This window comes from Caloenas nicobarica, chromosome 2 (assembly GCF_036013445.1).
Source record: "Caloenas nicobarica isolate bCalNic1 chromosome 2, bCalNic1.hap1, whole genome shotgun sequence".
Classification (NCBI taxonomy): domain Eukaryota; kingdom Metazoa; phylum Chordata; class Aves; order Columbiformes; family Columbidae; genus Caloenas; species Caloenas nicobarica.
The window spans coordinates 78,303,158-78,318,439 of record NC_088246.1 but is presented as its reverse complement, the minus strand read 5'-3'; the positions used below and the strand labels follow the sequence as shown (position 1 = coordinate 78,318,439).

The 15,282-nt window shown below is 42.2% G+C and overlaps 1 protein-coding gene across 3 annotated transcripts in view; it reads left to right on the top strand.

Annotated features, from left to right (window-relative positions):
* Nucleotides 1-7,528, top strand: part of RELCH (RAB11 binding and LisH domain, coiled-coil and HEAT repeat containing) — an 81,665-nt gene extending 74,137 nt beyond the window's left edge. For all 3 annotated transcript variants that reach the window (XM_065627770.1, XM_065627772.1, XM_065627771.1), the window contains one exon: nucleotides 5,797-7,528. In XM_065627770.1, the coding sequence (XP_065483842.1) occupies nucleotides 5,797-5,917 (121 nt within the window). In that variant the 3' untranslated portion in view covers nucleotides 5,918-7,528. The remainder of the gene's footprint in view (nucleotides 1-5,796) is intronic.
* The last annotated feature ends 7,754 nt before the right edge of the window (nucleotides 7,529-15,282 follow it).

The window sequence follows — 15,282 nt, the reverse complement described above, 5'->3', positions numbered from 1 at the left end:
ACCATAGATATCTGAAAATCTGTCCTCAGTCCTGTTATGTTGCCATGGGAATCAAGACAATTACTGAAACTTGTTTATGCCTTGCTTCCATATCTGTAACAAATTGATAGAATTTACTTCTTGAAAGAGCTCAGGCAAAATGCTGGGAGAAACCAGTAATTTGAGAATGACTGAAATAGGAAAGGTGTACAAGAATTGAACAATGAGACATGGTGCGGAAAAATACTCTCATGCACTAAATAAAATATCTCAGCCTTTACAAGCAATAATTAGCTTGTTTTCTAGTGTAGTTGATAAATAGAGTGTAGTAAGAACTGAAGCCATTTGAGATGTGAGCATTGGGTTTGCTCTTAAAGGTGCTCTAGAAATGAACTTTAGACTTTGGAAGTGAAATAACTTTAAGACTAAAAATGTCCAGGTTCTACAAGGAATCACAATCTGGAGTGTTCCTGTTCTAATAGGGTAGTTGGTTCTGTCTAGTCCTATGAAAGTCCAGGGAGAAAAAATACAAAATTTTTAAGATCTGAAGAATGCAGTTGGTCACCTTCTTTTCTCTTTCCTGTTCGTGTGGCAATATTATGAAGTAGGGACTGTATTGACTGTTTTCCAGTTGAGTGGCTATTTTCATGATGAAATAGGCATTTCTTGGACATATTAGTTACTCACAGAAGAACAACAGGTTTATTTGACTTAATCACTCCCCAGCCATATTCCTTGCTTCCAACATAAATAGGCAGTCAGTCGAGAACCAAAGGATGCATTCATTCACGCTATTTGTTCCCATGGCTTCACTATGTTACTTCCTCAAGCTTTGTACTTTTGCCTTTATCCTTTCTGCCTTCTCTTAAATGGCGCTTTCTGGCACGCGTACATGTGTGTCCCCTCAACAGCCATACCTGGAATGCCCATCCCCTTCCTGTATCCTTCAGATGCTCCAGCAGCTGTGTATTTGCCTTTTATTTTTAAAGAATGGTGAATGCTTAGCTTGACTTCAGCTATATTAAAGGTCAGCAGTTGAGCCCACTGTTTCCTCAGAAAACAACACAGAATCACAGAATGTTAGGGATTGGAAGGGACCTCAAAAGATTATCTAGTCCAATCCCCCTGCCAGAGCAGGAACACCTAGGTGAGGTTACACAGGAAGGCATCCAGGCTGAGGTCACCCCTCAGTCTCCTCTTCTCCGAGCTGAAGAGCCCCAGCTCCCCCAGCCTTTCCTCATAAGGGAGATGCTCCACTCCCTTCATCATCTTCGTTGCCCTGTGCTGGACTCTCTCCAGCAGTTCCCTGTCCTTCCTGAACTGAGGGGCCCAGAACTGGACACAATATTCCAGATGAGGTCTCACCAGGGCAGAGTAGAGGGGAAGGAGAACCTCTCTCGAGCTGCTAACCACCCCCCTTCTAATACACCCCAGGATGCCATTGGCCTTCCTGGCCACAAGGGCACAGTGCTGGCTCATGGTCATCCTGCTGTCCACCAGGACCCCCAGGTCCCTTTCCCCTACACTGCTCTCTAATAGATCATTCCCCAACCTGTACTGGAACCTGGGATTGTTCCTACCCAGATGCAAGACTCTGCACTTTCCCTTGTTATATTTCATTAAATATTTCCCTGCCCAACTCTCCAGCCTGTCCAGGTCTCGCTGGATGGCAGCACAGCCCTCTGGCGTGTCAGCCACTCCTCCCAGCTTGGTGTCATCAGCAAACTTGCTGGTAGTACACTCTGTTCCCTCATCCAAGTTGTTGATGAATATATCGAATAATACTGGCCAACAACAACCTACCAATGTTGGCAAGACAAGAACCTACCAATACTTGGCAAGATAGAAACTTGGCAGTTGCTCTATTAGACCCATCCTACCTTTTGCAAGTAAGTATTAGTTTTACCAAGGTCTCCCCTGTACTACGTACCTTACGTAGTATAATAGGTACACAATAGGTAATTTTGATAAGGCAGAATTAACAGCCAGACTTTTTGCAGATCTGATGCTAAGCAATTGCTGTAGAATCTCACCAACCAGCCTGTGCAAGGACATCCCTCCACATAAGCAATGACTTAATATTTTGACTAACAAGTGGATTCATTAGAATCAGTTGCATATGTGGGCATCTATTACTTTGCAAATATTTCCCCTGCCTGGGTTTTATAGACTTTTTTTTTTTACATCAGCAGACTAACTGATATTCTTTTTTCATTTTCATTTTAATTCTTTGTGCAATAAAGAGGCCACCACCTCAGAATTTGACTATGTAAAGAAGAAAATAGAATCAATGTACGTATCTAAATATGTAAGATAAGACTTTTATGTCTTATAAACTTTCTTTCAAGTAAATTAATTTTCCCCTTCTTGAGCAACTTCTTGACAGCTTTTTAGGAGAGATCAGTAGAAAGTATGAAACTGATTCCTTTTCAAGCAAACCTATTCTGAAATATTTTTTTTTCTCTCCCAGAATGCAGCAAATATACACAATGCCAAACTGGTCTCCTTATAGAACACCATTAACCGTAACCTAAAGGTTTTTTACTCTTACCTGCATTAACTGAACTGTAAAACCTAACACGATGAAACGAAATTCCTTAGCTAAACTCTTCCTAATTCTTAAGTGGTGCTCTTCAGTTGGACGGGATTTTTATTTTATTTTAATCTGTGTTTTTGCCTCTCTCAAATGCTTTAACCTATTCAGTTCATCAGAGCTGTTCTCTGCATGGCTAGAGTTTGATCAATTTTTATTTCATGTAGGGTTTAGGCTTACCTTGCTTTATTTTATATCAATGTAGATACATTAACCTAAGTATTAGTGGTCTGTATTACGTTAAATCCCACTTATGAAAATATTTTGAAATCACAGTCCTATTTAAATTGTTGCAGAAACAGGTAAATGCAAATATGATGCAACATCCCATGTATCTTCTTTCAGAATGCAACTGCTGAAAGCTCTAAGATTTTAAAAGAATAAGTCTTGGCGGTGTATTGCTTCATTCTTTAATTAGTCTTCCCCTTTCTCATTCAAAATTGAGCTATGGTTGCAATCTTTTACTGTACAAAATTAAAATGAAATATTTTACCCCTGATGAAATAACCTTTTCCTATGCATTAATATCTCCTTTTTCTTGCTAAGTCCTGGCCAATTTCAGTTCCTAATTTCAGTGTTTTATATATATATGTGTATATATATATATTTGACAAAGTATTTCAGTGCAACTATGAGATAATGTACTGATATTTTGTTAGCAACATGAAAACTGGATGCAAAAGCAATCATAAGATGCTGTCGATTATCTTGTCTTCTCTCCTTACTGTTAGAAAATATTGGTCAAATAATACAAGGTCACAGAAATAGTTTAAAAAGACAAAGTTGGTTTTGGTTTGTTTTGTTTGTTTTTTAAAATATTGGATAGCCACTTTTGTTAAACATTTTTTTCAGCAATTAACAAGCTACTTCAGTCTTGGGTTACAACTTACGTTACAAACTGATTTTTATAAAATATCCAGCATGAATGTTTTGGCCTAAAGCTTCCCCATAAAACAGGCAGAACTCCGTGTAGCATGTAATTAATCTAGACACTGGTCAAAAATTTGATGTTTACATGTTATTTTTGTTTATGGCTTGGGTTGGTTGGTTGGTTGGTTGGCTTGGTTTTTTTGGTTTTTAATAATGAGTAAATGCAAGGACTTTTCTATAGGATTACTTGTTTCAAACAAGCTAAGTTATTTCCTTGGTTTCTTTGGTTATTTTTTTTTAAAGACATGAGACTCAAATTATTTGATTTCATATATACTTTTATTATTTTTTAAATGTTCAATTTGTATAATAATAGAAGTACCTTTGGGGCATATTTAAACTTTTAAGTATGTCAACTGTTGTCACTTACATTTCTGTTTACAGTAACATAATATTAGAAAGCGTGAACTTCCAGACACTCCAGTTCTTAATCTTTAACATCAGGTGGCTGTTATCCCTCAAAAAACTGTTTTGAAAGCCAAGTGAACATTTCCTGGTTTTCCTCAAATTTGTTCAGGATTATTAGAATAATGACAGTAGAGCTTGCATAAAACCATAGGTTTGTCACCAGGCTTTTTTTTCTGAAGTGAGCAATTTGATTTTCTTAATGTTGCTGATGCTTGGAATGCAGTACATTTCCCAAATCCTTTTCCCTATTTACACACAACTCAAGGAAACATTCTAGACTGGAATAGCTTCTGGTTGTTAACCAGCTGATAATGAGTATAAGCTATTATTTACATAATTTATATGCCCTTTATCATGAAATCAACGGAAATTGCACAATAAATCTATCTTACAGTAGTAGTAGCTTATCTGGTAAGTTTTATCAGCTGAAAATATACTATTTCCTAGTCAACTGTAGGTGTTCAATCAAGCCAAATATGTCTGGCTATGTGATTGTGCCTGAAAGAAATATTTCACTTTAAACGTTTACAAATTATTTCAAAACAGCTGTATATCTTCATCACTGGCTGCTAAACAGAATAAAAATATTATTTTTAAATGTCAATTTTAATCAGATGAGGTTTATAAAGAGACGCAACCTGAGAACAATTTTCGAAACTGTAAACTTCAGCAAAAAATCAGGCATCATACTTGCAATAAAATGATGCTTATATGCTAAATATTAGATAATGAGGAACTTTACAGAGCTTTCAGAAAATACCATCTGATAATAAGATCTAAAATGGAATGATCGGTTTGAGTAACCAGTTCCATTATTAGGAGATGTACTGAAAAAAATACCTAATAGTATGTTTTGTGAGACTCTGAGGTTTGCAATTTCAACTACAAATATAGGAAGTACGCAATATTTATTAATATTCCTGCTATCATACGTTTGCCTTGTTGCACTCTGAGCCAGATTACTCCTACTATGCTAAACAGTTACAAGTATCTGAAGCTGAGCTAACCGATATGTTGTAAATTCAACAAATCAGTTAATTTTGCAGTATTGGGACAATTTCTTAATACGTTGTTCAAAGTTGTAGCATGTTGTAGGTTCAGCATTGATTGTGTTGCTCTTTCTAGTCCAGTTTGTGGGAAAATTGTGGAGTCTCCATTGTCTTCTGTAGTACACGTGAAGTAGGAACACTCAAGCAAAGGCAGGAGTCGTCACATTCATCACCACCAGGATGCAGCTTTTACCCAGCGAGGGGCAGACCTCAGTGCCCCAGGGTGGGGGAAAACTGAACAAGTAATAGAAAATAAATATTCATTGGGAGTTACTAGATTGTGACTCCACAACAATTTCAAGCCCTGCTCAGGTGGAAATATTTGAAAAATAAAAGAGTTGGAAATTAAAGAGAGAGGTCACCGTTTTGTACTAACCTTGCTTCTACTCTTCCCTCCACGTCTGCTGATGGTCGCTGTCAGAGGCAGGTACTTGGGCTGGGTAGATCCTTGGTCTGAACCAGTACTTGTGTTCTTACATTAAACAAATAAGATTGGCATGTCCAGTGAGAAGGTAAAGCAAATCTTTCACAGAGATTTGTCACTAGAGCAATTGCCAAATAGCTAACAAATGCTAATGTGGTGACTTTTAAAGGCAGTAAAAACTAGCTTGCACAAAAACAGTTTACAGCTTTTCACTAGGACTGTGAGGGCATGATAATTCATTTGACAGTGTGTATTTGGACTTGGCGGTGATGGGTTTTTAGGTCTTGATGGACTGGGCTTTTGTGATCTTGAAACCTCTAAACTGCCAAGACAATTCAGTTGCTTATTAAATAACAGCACAGTGTCCTTTTTTTCCTTGTAGTCTTATGTCACTATTTTTTTTCCTTCCCTAGCTCAATGTCAATTGCAGCGAGCCTTGTGAGTGAAGATACAAAGACCAAGTTTTTGAACAAAATGGGCCAGCTGACTACATCAGGTGCAATGTTGGCTAATGTCTTTCAGAGGAAGAAGTAAGATGGGAAAAGGGACTCCCAGCTGACACTAAGATGGACCTCACAGAGACTGGTTCCTGTACTTGAAGTACTTGCCTTTTAATTTCTTCTGTCTTATGTTCTTGTAGTATAATTTTATTCTAACCTCCAAAGATATTTGCACTGCTTTTGAATATCGCCATGTATCTGTTAATTTTGGGTTAACTGTGGTTGGTATAAAACTGAAATCATAGTCTGTACCAAGTCCCTGTTCTGTGTTCTTGTCCTTCCAGCATATTTTTTTTATATAGTGGAATTTTTTTTTTATTTTCTGACAGGATATCAGCAAATATCTGTATTATACATGGAGCTATTATGACGGTACTTAAAATAATGTAAATTTGAAGTCATTGTCATGAAGTAATAAAAGTGGAGATTACTTATGTATTTAAATTATGAAAGAGTAATGCAGAATTTTTTATTATGTTTCTAAAAAGAAGAGGAAGAGCCACCAGCATTTGTCTGTGCTTCTAGGGTTGTTTTTCTAAGTATTGTGCAGCTTCAATCCAGAGGAATCGCAGTATCTAATGTACAAGACTGCTTGCACTGCATCAGTCTGCAGGGAATGCTCATGTTTCAGATGCTTTATGCTGACGTTGTAAATGCTGTACAAAGTCCTTCAGATAAAATTCTCACATCTGTTGTGGTTTTTTGAGGGATGTTTTCTTTTGGTGGGGCTTTTGTTTTATTTTAAAGCACTTTAACAACCAGTCTACACATCCAGAGGCACATCCACTAAGTAAAGGAAAAACATTGATTAATGTTAATAAATGTATAAGCTACTAGACAGGGGTCCCGGTACAGTTCTGCAGGCAGAGGAAACTTATGCAGGAGGAAAAGCGCTTTCATCTTGCACTCAGTGTGCAGCTCTGTGTACTGCGAAAGCTAAAATTAAGATGTTTTGTTGTTTAGATTGAATCTCAGTTCAAATTCAGTTTGAGTATTTGAAATTAAGAGAGTTTGACACGCAGTTTCTTTAAAATGTTAAGTAGACTGCACACATACTTTATAAAAATGACATTACAAGGAGTGTCTTCAACAACTACCTAATATTTTTGTTAGCAAGGAGGCATTAACAACTAAATCCTTTCATTCTTATGCAGCATTTTTTTTTTCCTTCTTTATATCAGTGTAAGCTTCTGAAGGTAAACCCAAGTGCATGCATAAGCTAGTATGAGGTAGCAAAATATGAAAGCTCAGGCATTCTCTGACACGGTACCATTCATTTGGAAGCATTAACATCTTTGAGGACAGGGAAAGGAAAAGCAGCGAGGGAAGAAAGTGTTCACTTCTGAAACAGAGCATGGATGGAGTAGCACTTCAGGTATCACCCATAGACAGAAATAATGGAGATAGTTTGAGGCTTTTGGCTGCTGCGTGTCTGTGCCTGTTGGCTTTGCACATGGAGTTGCCCGCCACGTCTGTACACTCGCACACGGTCAGTCCCTTTTGCACTGATGAAATGTTTTCCCTGAGATGACAGACAGCGCCATGCCTTCGTGTTGCTTGTTACCATGAGACTATACTTCTAGCAGACTGACTATGAAATGGAGACATTCCTGAGGAATGGGAAGTGGTGACGTTCCTCTCTATTGTTCTGTTGTCAATAAAAAGTTTTGTATACCTGCCTTGTCTTGTCACTTCTAGTCTTCTCTGAAAAAAACAAAAAAAATGTCGCATCAAAACAGGTCTTACAGGAGAGAGATCTAATGCACAGGAATTCTTTAGGCTTAGCTTTTTTTACATAATGGATGTTAGACCGAACTTGCTATGTTTCCTATATCTTATGTGCCTGTTTCACTCTGGCTTCTAGTCATGTGGCTTTATTGCCATCTTCATGCAGGGTCTCCTCCTCTGCTGTGCCACGCTTTTTGGGTTTTTTTGCCTCCTCTTCTATGTCTGTTCGGTAGTTGCAGTGCCAGGGATATCCGTGTAGTCATGAGACCAAAATTACTTCTTTATGGTTAAACTTCTACGTGCCAAAGCAGGGCAGCTGCCTGTCAGAGGCTCCTGGCACACACTGAACTTCAGCCGGCATTTGGAAGCCCACTCATTGGCACAAGCCGAAAAACTAACAGCAGTTTAACTGTGGATGATTGTGGGATGAGACCCTTTAGTTTGTTAGTATCAATGTTGCGTCTTTGCCCAGCTGGGTCCAGTCTTTCTAGCCCCTTGCAAAGTTTCGCTTTTGCTAGTCAGCATTTTACTTCATACCTGTTGATCCAAGGAGGCATTTGAGAATCCCGGGAAGACCAGTGTGGTAACTGCTGAGGTGAAAAAAAATTCCATGCAGGCAAAAAACATTACATAGGTTGTCTTCCAGAGTCTTGAAGTCTCTCGTGATATATGTTGGTTGCAGCAGGTTCTTTTAAATCTTTGTCAGTTTACCAGATTTTAGTAGATTTTCAAGAAGATTGGAAGAAGCTGTTCTGTGTGGGTTTTGGGGCTGTTTGGGGTGATTTTTCTTTTTTCTCCTAGCTATGGCACTGTGGCGTTTGGCATTGGGAAAGAAAAGAATATCTTAAATTAACTTTTTCCCCCACTCTTGTTATTTTACAAAACCCAGCTGGATATCCAGCATGGAAAGCAATTTATCCCCAAAGGGTTGTCTTCAACTGCCTATGGCTCTGTCTAAAGAAGGATTCTGTAATTAAAAAAAAAAAAGGCTTTATTAGCTGTGCCTGAAGTTCCACAACTTGTTGGTTTTAAATAGAGAATATGTTGGTCTCATGCTGCCCCAGTGAAATTTCAGAATCTTCTTATTTTTATTTAAAGGCTTGATTCTTACGCTCTTAAGCAAAGATCATCAGTGGCCTGAAGGTACATGGCTGCCTCTGTGAGTGTTCATGATCTAAATACGGTTTCTGTAGAATAAACATAAGGCTGACTGATATTATGCATATATTTTGTTCTGAAATAGACTGTTTTCTAAAACTATAAATGAGGCAAATTACTCTTGTCTTCTAATCAAGGTAAATAAAGGGAGCTCCTTAAGAAAAGCTGCACGTTCTTCTGTCAGTCTCTTCCCACTGCTCTTTCATACTGAGAAAAATTGCTGCTATTGCTGCATATAAAAGTATATTCTGGTTGGGAAAACTAAAAGCAGTATCTGAATGGATTCAGGGATAGAGAAACTGAGGAAGCTGATGTTTGCAAATTGAAATGTTAAGTTTGAAAGATAAAAACTATCCATGAAGAAAACCTGTTGTGAAGAACAAGAACGAGTTTTTGTAATATATTGTGGGAATTCATTGCTACATATGGATGATGATTCAAAATGGTGCAGAAAAAGCAGAAGTGTGGAATATTTCTGTTCTCTCTGTTGTGACAGCGTTAATGGCATTTTTCTATTCCAGGAATAAGTGGCTCCATGGTTTAGTGCAGTTTCTAAAGGTGGGTGTCACACATTCAAAATGTTTTAAGTAATTTCCCATGTGAAACTTACTGATGTAGATATTTAAGTAAACACAAAGTACCAGCAAAGCTTCATGGAGCAGAAAATCATTAATATGCTGGTAAAGCAAGCTGATTGGCATGGCATTGATCCTAGGTAGGGCCACAGAATTTCTTGCATCAGGTGTAGATGCTGATGAATTACAGGATTGCAGTACGGTGCCATGCAACGAGACTTCAAGGAAACTGGTTTGGTGGCTTACTGAGTGTGCTTGGCCAACATTTCTAGCAGACACATCCGGATATGTAGCTAATTTGTTTTAGACTATAAAGTTGCTCAACAAAGGCATGGAGGAGTGCTGTTGTTGAATAAGTATGCAAATCGGGTCCTGGGTGTTGGTACTATCTGCTAATATATCATGTGTTAAGTAATCTTGATGAAGGAGTAATCATTTTCCAGAGAAGCTGTTTCTAAAGTGTTCTGCCTTTAGGTGTAATGCTGGTCAGGTTTCACGCTTACAGGTGACCTGCAAGAAAAAATGATTCTGCTTGTTAACAGGCAAGTCCATGGGAAACAGCCTGTGTCTTTGGAGGCATCTGCAGTACGTGCAGAGCTTGAGCTTCCCTCATACTCCCAATGTCATGAAAGACTTCCTTAGACTGAAGATTTCTAGTTCCTAGAATCTTCAAGCATGAGCCGCTCTACTGTAGGAGTCAGTGACTTGAAAAGTTGACTCGTGAGTTGGCGCAAAGGGCCACCACCATGACAGTGGCCTGTCTGGTTCCTTTCCCAGCACTGGTATTGCATGTGCTCCTCACCGTGTCCCTCGTTCGCTGTGTTTCAGGCTGGCCTGTACCCCTAACCTTCAACTTTTCCAGCCCACAGAGGCAGACACAGCTTTATTCTGCCATTTAAATACTGTGTGCATACAAACAGAGCCATTTGCAGTGTATTTGAATATTGCCACTCCCAAAATTATTGTGAGTGTGGTCTTGTGCTGCTGCTCTTTGCCTTGCACTTTAATGGGGATTTTTCCCCGTTTCCCAAAACCTGAGAAACCTGTTGGGCTTCAGTTGTGGCAGAGGTAGAGGCAGCGCGATGGAGTCCTGCTGAAGCTACAGCAGCTGCAGCGAAGTGTGCGCCTTGTAGGGTCCTGTCCGTCATTCTGCCCGGCATGTTACACCTTCCTTTTAAACATGTTCCAAGGGCATCAGGGGAGTGGGGACAGGGAAGAAGCAGCTGTAGTGATTAAAATGGGCAATAAAGTTTCATTTAGATTCGATTCTTTGTTGAGGGATGAATTCACTCTATTGATCTGAGTCATCTCATGATTCAGGTGAGTTGTCAACGAAGTTCGAGATTGTTAAGTGTGCTGTTAGATCAAATGATGGGGTGGTTCTGTGGAGCTGGCAATGGGATGTTGCATGGTATTTCAAAGCAGTTACGGTCTCGGTTCTCCTGGTGAGGGCTTGGTGGGTGCCTGCCAGCCTTAAGGACTCATCTCCAGGCAGGACCGAGGCGGAGGTGTATCCTTGGCAGCGCAAACTCCCCAGTTCGTGCCACTGCTGCTCTTGTCAAAAGGATAAACGCGCGAGTTAAGTCTTGGAGGTCCTCAGGTTGGTGTCTCTTGTAAGCATGAACAAATATTCAAAGTTTAAAATTCACCACGAGTTTGCATTTCTTTCCAGAAGTCTGTAGGCATTGTTATTGCCACAGTGGTTGGTGATAACATATCAATGCGGTGCCAGCTTGCAGGTACTTTAAATATTCGACAGGTTAGCGGTGGCTGGTTGTAAGCTTTTTTTCTTTTGAATGCTGCAGACTTCAGGGTTTTGACAGGCATTCAGCACTGGTACACTTTTGCGGTATTGCAGAAGGTATATTGTGTAAACCACACCAGTGTGACTTAGGAGCTTCATTATAGGTGCTCTGTCATGAAAAGTGTTTGTTCATTTGAAAATATCAGGGAGATTGGGCAATAGTCTGCTATGGAAACTTGCATTTCACAGTTTCAAGTTGACGGCATGGTTTTTTGTGTTTGATTTTTTGGTGTGTGTGTGTAAATGACTTTTTTAAAATTGATTTATTTTAGTAGCTAGAGACCTCAAATGAACCTAGAGTCCCCTATGCTAAAAGTGCGCAGATATTTCTCTACTTTTTTGTCTTTAGCCTAGCGTAGAAAGCTCCATACATTGGCTGATATAGCAGGGCCCTCTCCCTGTGGTGTGCGATGAGGCAGCTTTTCTCCCTGGCCCCGCGATGGACACTGTGTGTGGGTTGCTGGTACTCCAGAACCTGCACTGTGACCCACCTGCCCCCCAAGGCATCCCCCTGATTTAGGGGACTCTTTCCTAGAGCTCTAACTTTGCACATGTGCTGGGTTTCTCGCTCACCTGCTGAGAGACAGGTGCTCATATTTACAAAGCCTGTATTTAGCTCAGAGTCCGAAACCCCAACCAACCTTTACGATGTCTAGTGGAAGAAAACCATTGATTTAGATCCAACAAAACCCTTCATGTATTTCATCCCCCATCCCTCGGCCGGACATGAGAGGCAGGAGAATGGAAGCACCTCCACAGCCTTCGTGCACGGTGTGGAAAGGCACGCTGGGGTACAACCATCTGCCTTTCAGGTTTGTTTCTCTGCACAGGTTTCTTTTCACGTCATTTCAAAGACCCGGGTTTTAACACGCAGCCTCCTGGTTCTCCCTCCCGGGGAAATGGGGCATCACGAGGGGTGGGGGAGCTCAGTGGCATGGATAAAGTGAAGGAACGTGAGTCCATGGGTGCTATTCAGATGCCCAGCTGACTAGCATATCCACCAAACCATTCCTTATCTTTGCTTTTCAGATTGAAAGTTTTGTAAAGACGCGAATCAAATTCAGGGATTGCCTTGGGAGTTAGTCGCTCTTTATCGAGGCTCCTGGCAAAAAGGCATTTTTACACTGACACTGAGGTGGTTTCATTTTCAGACAGTTACAAGGCTTCCAGTATCACACTGAATAATGTAGTTCTTTTAATACGTTGTTTAGTATGTAATTTCCACTTTTCTCTCTCTAGGAAGGAGCTAAAAAGAGATCCGTACTGACTGCAGACCTGCTAAGCGGTCAGCCCTGCTCACAAAGTATTTTCCATGGCAGGCTCCACCAAGGAAAGGATCCTGGTATATCTGGGGGGACTATTTTGATCCCGTTGCACCCTAAGGCTGTACGTGGTCTCAAAATGAGCATCCTGAAGGCCAGTCTAGTTCGGGCGGGCATGCCACAGGGGTGAACAGAAACAAGAGGCACGTAAATGCCGCTGTAAGTTTGAAACTTTCAGATTTCAAGTATTTTGGTTTTGTTCCAAATAGGTGCCTTAAAAATGTAGCTGAAAAACTAGTGCTCTATAATAGGGGAAAAAAAATCTTTTCTATAAAAGAAAAGGCTGACAAATGAGTTTTGATGTAAATTTTTAGATTTGACTTCTGCCACACAGACTGATATATGCAATAAATGTGAGAGCATTGACAGCACGTTCTCCTGTGCATTGCCTAGTTCATATTTTTGAGCATTCACATTTCAGTTTCTAACAATCTACTGCAATACATAATTAAGACTATAAAGCACCCAGTTTTGGCTTCTGCGGGTTTTGGCTCAGAAACATAAAATTTAACTCGGAGGAAAATGTCTGAGCTTTCAAAAAGAGGCTGTTTTCACATAGTGGTAGAAAATGAAAGAAATTTCAGCCTGAACGAGAAATACTCCAGACAGGATCAGGGGTGAGAATGCGAAAGTAGTCGAGCTAACGTGCAATGCTGAACTATCTGGAGCTCCTCTGCGCTGAACAGGGCTTGGCTTTACCCAGTGCCCGCAAAGCCTTTACTCAACACCTACAGGGCGACCCGATAATGTGTCTAACTGCTCATGGCCCTGTGAGTTTGCTCCTGTAAATCTGTGGTTAGAATGGGCAGCTGGTAAATAAACACAGCCCATAGCCTTGGTGTTGTGCTAAACGTGAAAAGGGGAAGAGACTTAACAGACTGTTCTGTTTAAAAAGAAACATTTCCTTGTACCTTAAACACGCACATTTTAAAACACCCTGGCCAGCGCAGGGCTGTGAGTTTTCGGCGTTGGGTGGATGTGGCTCTGGCAGGAGGATCTCCACCCGGCGCTGCCCCGACGTCTCACCAGCAGACGTTTCTGTCCCAAACCAGGCTCCCTCCACCACCGATGGGCAATAGTACGTTATCCGCCCCTCACACTTCACCATGCAAAGCTCCCTGCTGAATTCGGCTTCGCACCTGTTGCCTACTGGGCAAGCTGGGTGCTGTGGTCATCCCTCCCTCTCCTCATCCCCAACTCAGTTTCTGTTCAGTGCTAGAGGTGTAGCCTGTCCAGACCTAGTGTGGTGAGACCCCAAGCCCTCTCGCAGGTCAACAGGGCTCTGGCACTGCAATTGCAAGCTCCACGGCTTGCAGAAAACCCATCAGCGTGTCCCTTGTCCTACCTCTTATTGAGGTGAATGGGCATCAGGACCAGCCACTGGCCCTAAGCCAGGCACGTTGTGCAGTGTTGTTGCCCCGTATTCCATTGTGGGGCATCAAACCCACGTAGGATCCACCAGTGCCCAAACAGCCCCGCCACGCTGGGACCGGGCAGGGGAACGTGGGCACGGAGACCTGCTGGAGCAGGGACCGGGCAAGGCCCGATGCTTGCAGGGGACATCGGGGGTGTTAAGTGTTGAAAGGAACTTTAGGCAGGTTAAAAACTTCTGGATTCATGGCCCTTGGAAACTACGTAGAGGCGAATTGAAGGTGATAGCTCTGTTTTGCCATGCAGGCACGTCCTCCATGCTAGCTGCAGGAGAGAAACCCAGCAGACGTTTCTGTCCCAAGTGCTCCTCTGAGTAGAAATTAGACCACAGCACCGCAGGTAAAGGATTTTTTTTATTATTATTATTTGTTTATCTTTTGTGTCTGAATTTATTTATTTATTTGCAAATGCAGAGCGATTTTTTTTTTTTTTTCCTGGTCAAGGGTTAAATCTAAATACACAAGTGAAAGAACAACTTCCTTATTCGCTCAAGTCAGCAGCACGCTCCCGGCTTATTCCACAGGGACGCGTGAGCGCGGGGAGGCAGGGAAGGTGTTTTAACAACGCGGGTTTAAGCTCTGCGGGACCCTCAGCCCCCACAAACCAGCGGTGCCCTGTCCTGCCCCACCGCCGAGGGGGCCTGAGCCCTTCACAAGCCGAGGGGCACCGCATGGACAACAGGCCACCAGCTGCTCTTCTGCCGGGCAAGGTGGTCGCTGCCGGGTTGGCGGTGTCGGCAATGCCTGCGTTTTGAAAGGGGTGGGAGGCCAGTTTGCGGTCACCGTCCCAAGTCAGGGACTGACCCCATGCGTGGCACGGGGTTGTTTTAGGAGAGCTCCTGAAGCGCATCTTTCCCCTGGCAGCAATCCCGCCTGCAAGCTCCCGCCATCAGCCAAAGCGACGTGCTTCACAAGGGCCTTGGGCGGCACCGAAGCACCGAGGCCGGTGCCCGCGGGGCCGTGTCGCGGGAGCAGAGACGGGACAGGGGCCGGGACAGGATGGGAGTTTGTCCTCAGCGTCCGGGGTGGGTGCTGGCAGGAGGGCGGCTGCAGACGAGGTAACGAGGCCACCCCAGGTATGGCCGAGGCCTCGGATGTGCCCTGAGAGCGGTCGTGAGGAGGAGACGGCTGTCGTGGGGCAGAGGGTGGCAGGCAGGTGGATGGATGTCCCTGCCGAGAAGGTCCGGGAAAGCAGTGCCCATCGGCAGGAGGAGGGACATGGGCATGGTGACTAAACTTCTTGTAAAAGGGGGTGGAGAAAGGAAAGGGAGGGACAAGAAGCAAGGAAAAAAAAAAAAAAAAAGAACAACCCCGCATGTCAAGTCTGAGGAAATGCTGTGGGAACTACAGCCAGGCACCTTTTTTTTTTTTTTTTTTCTTCT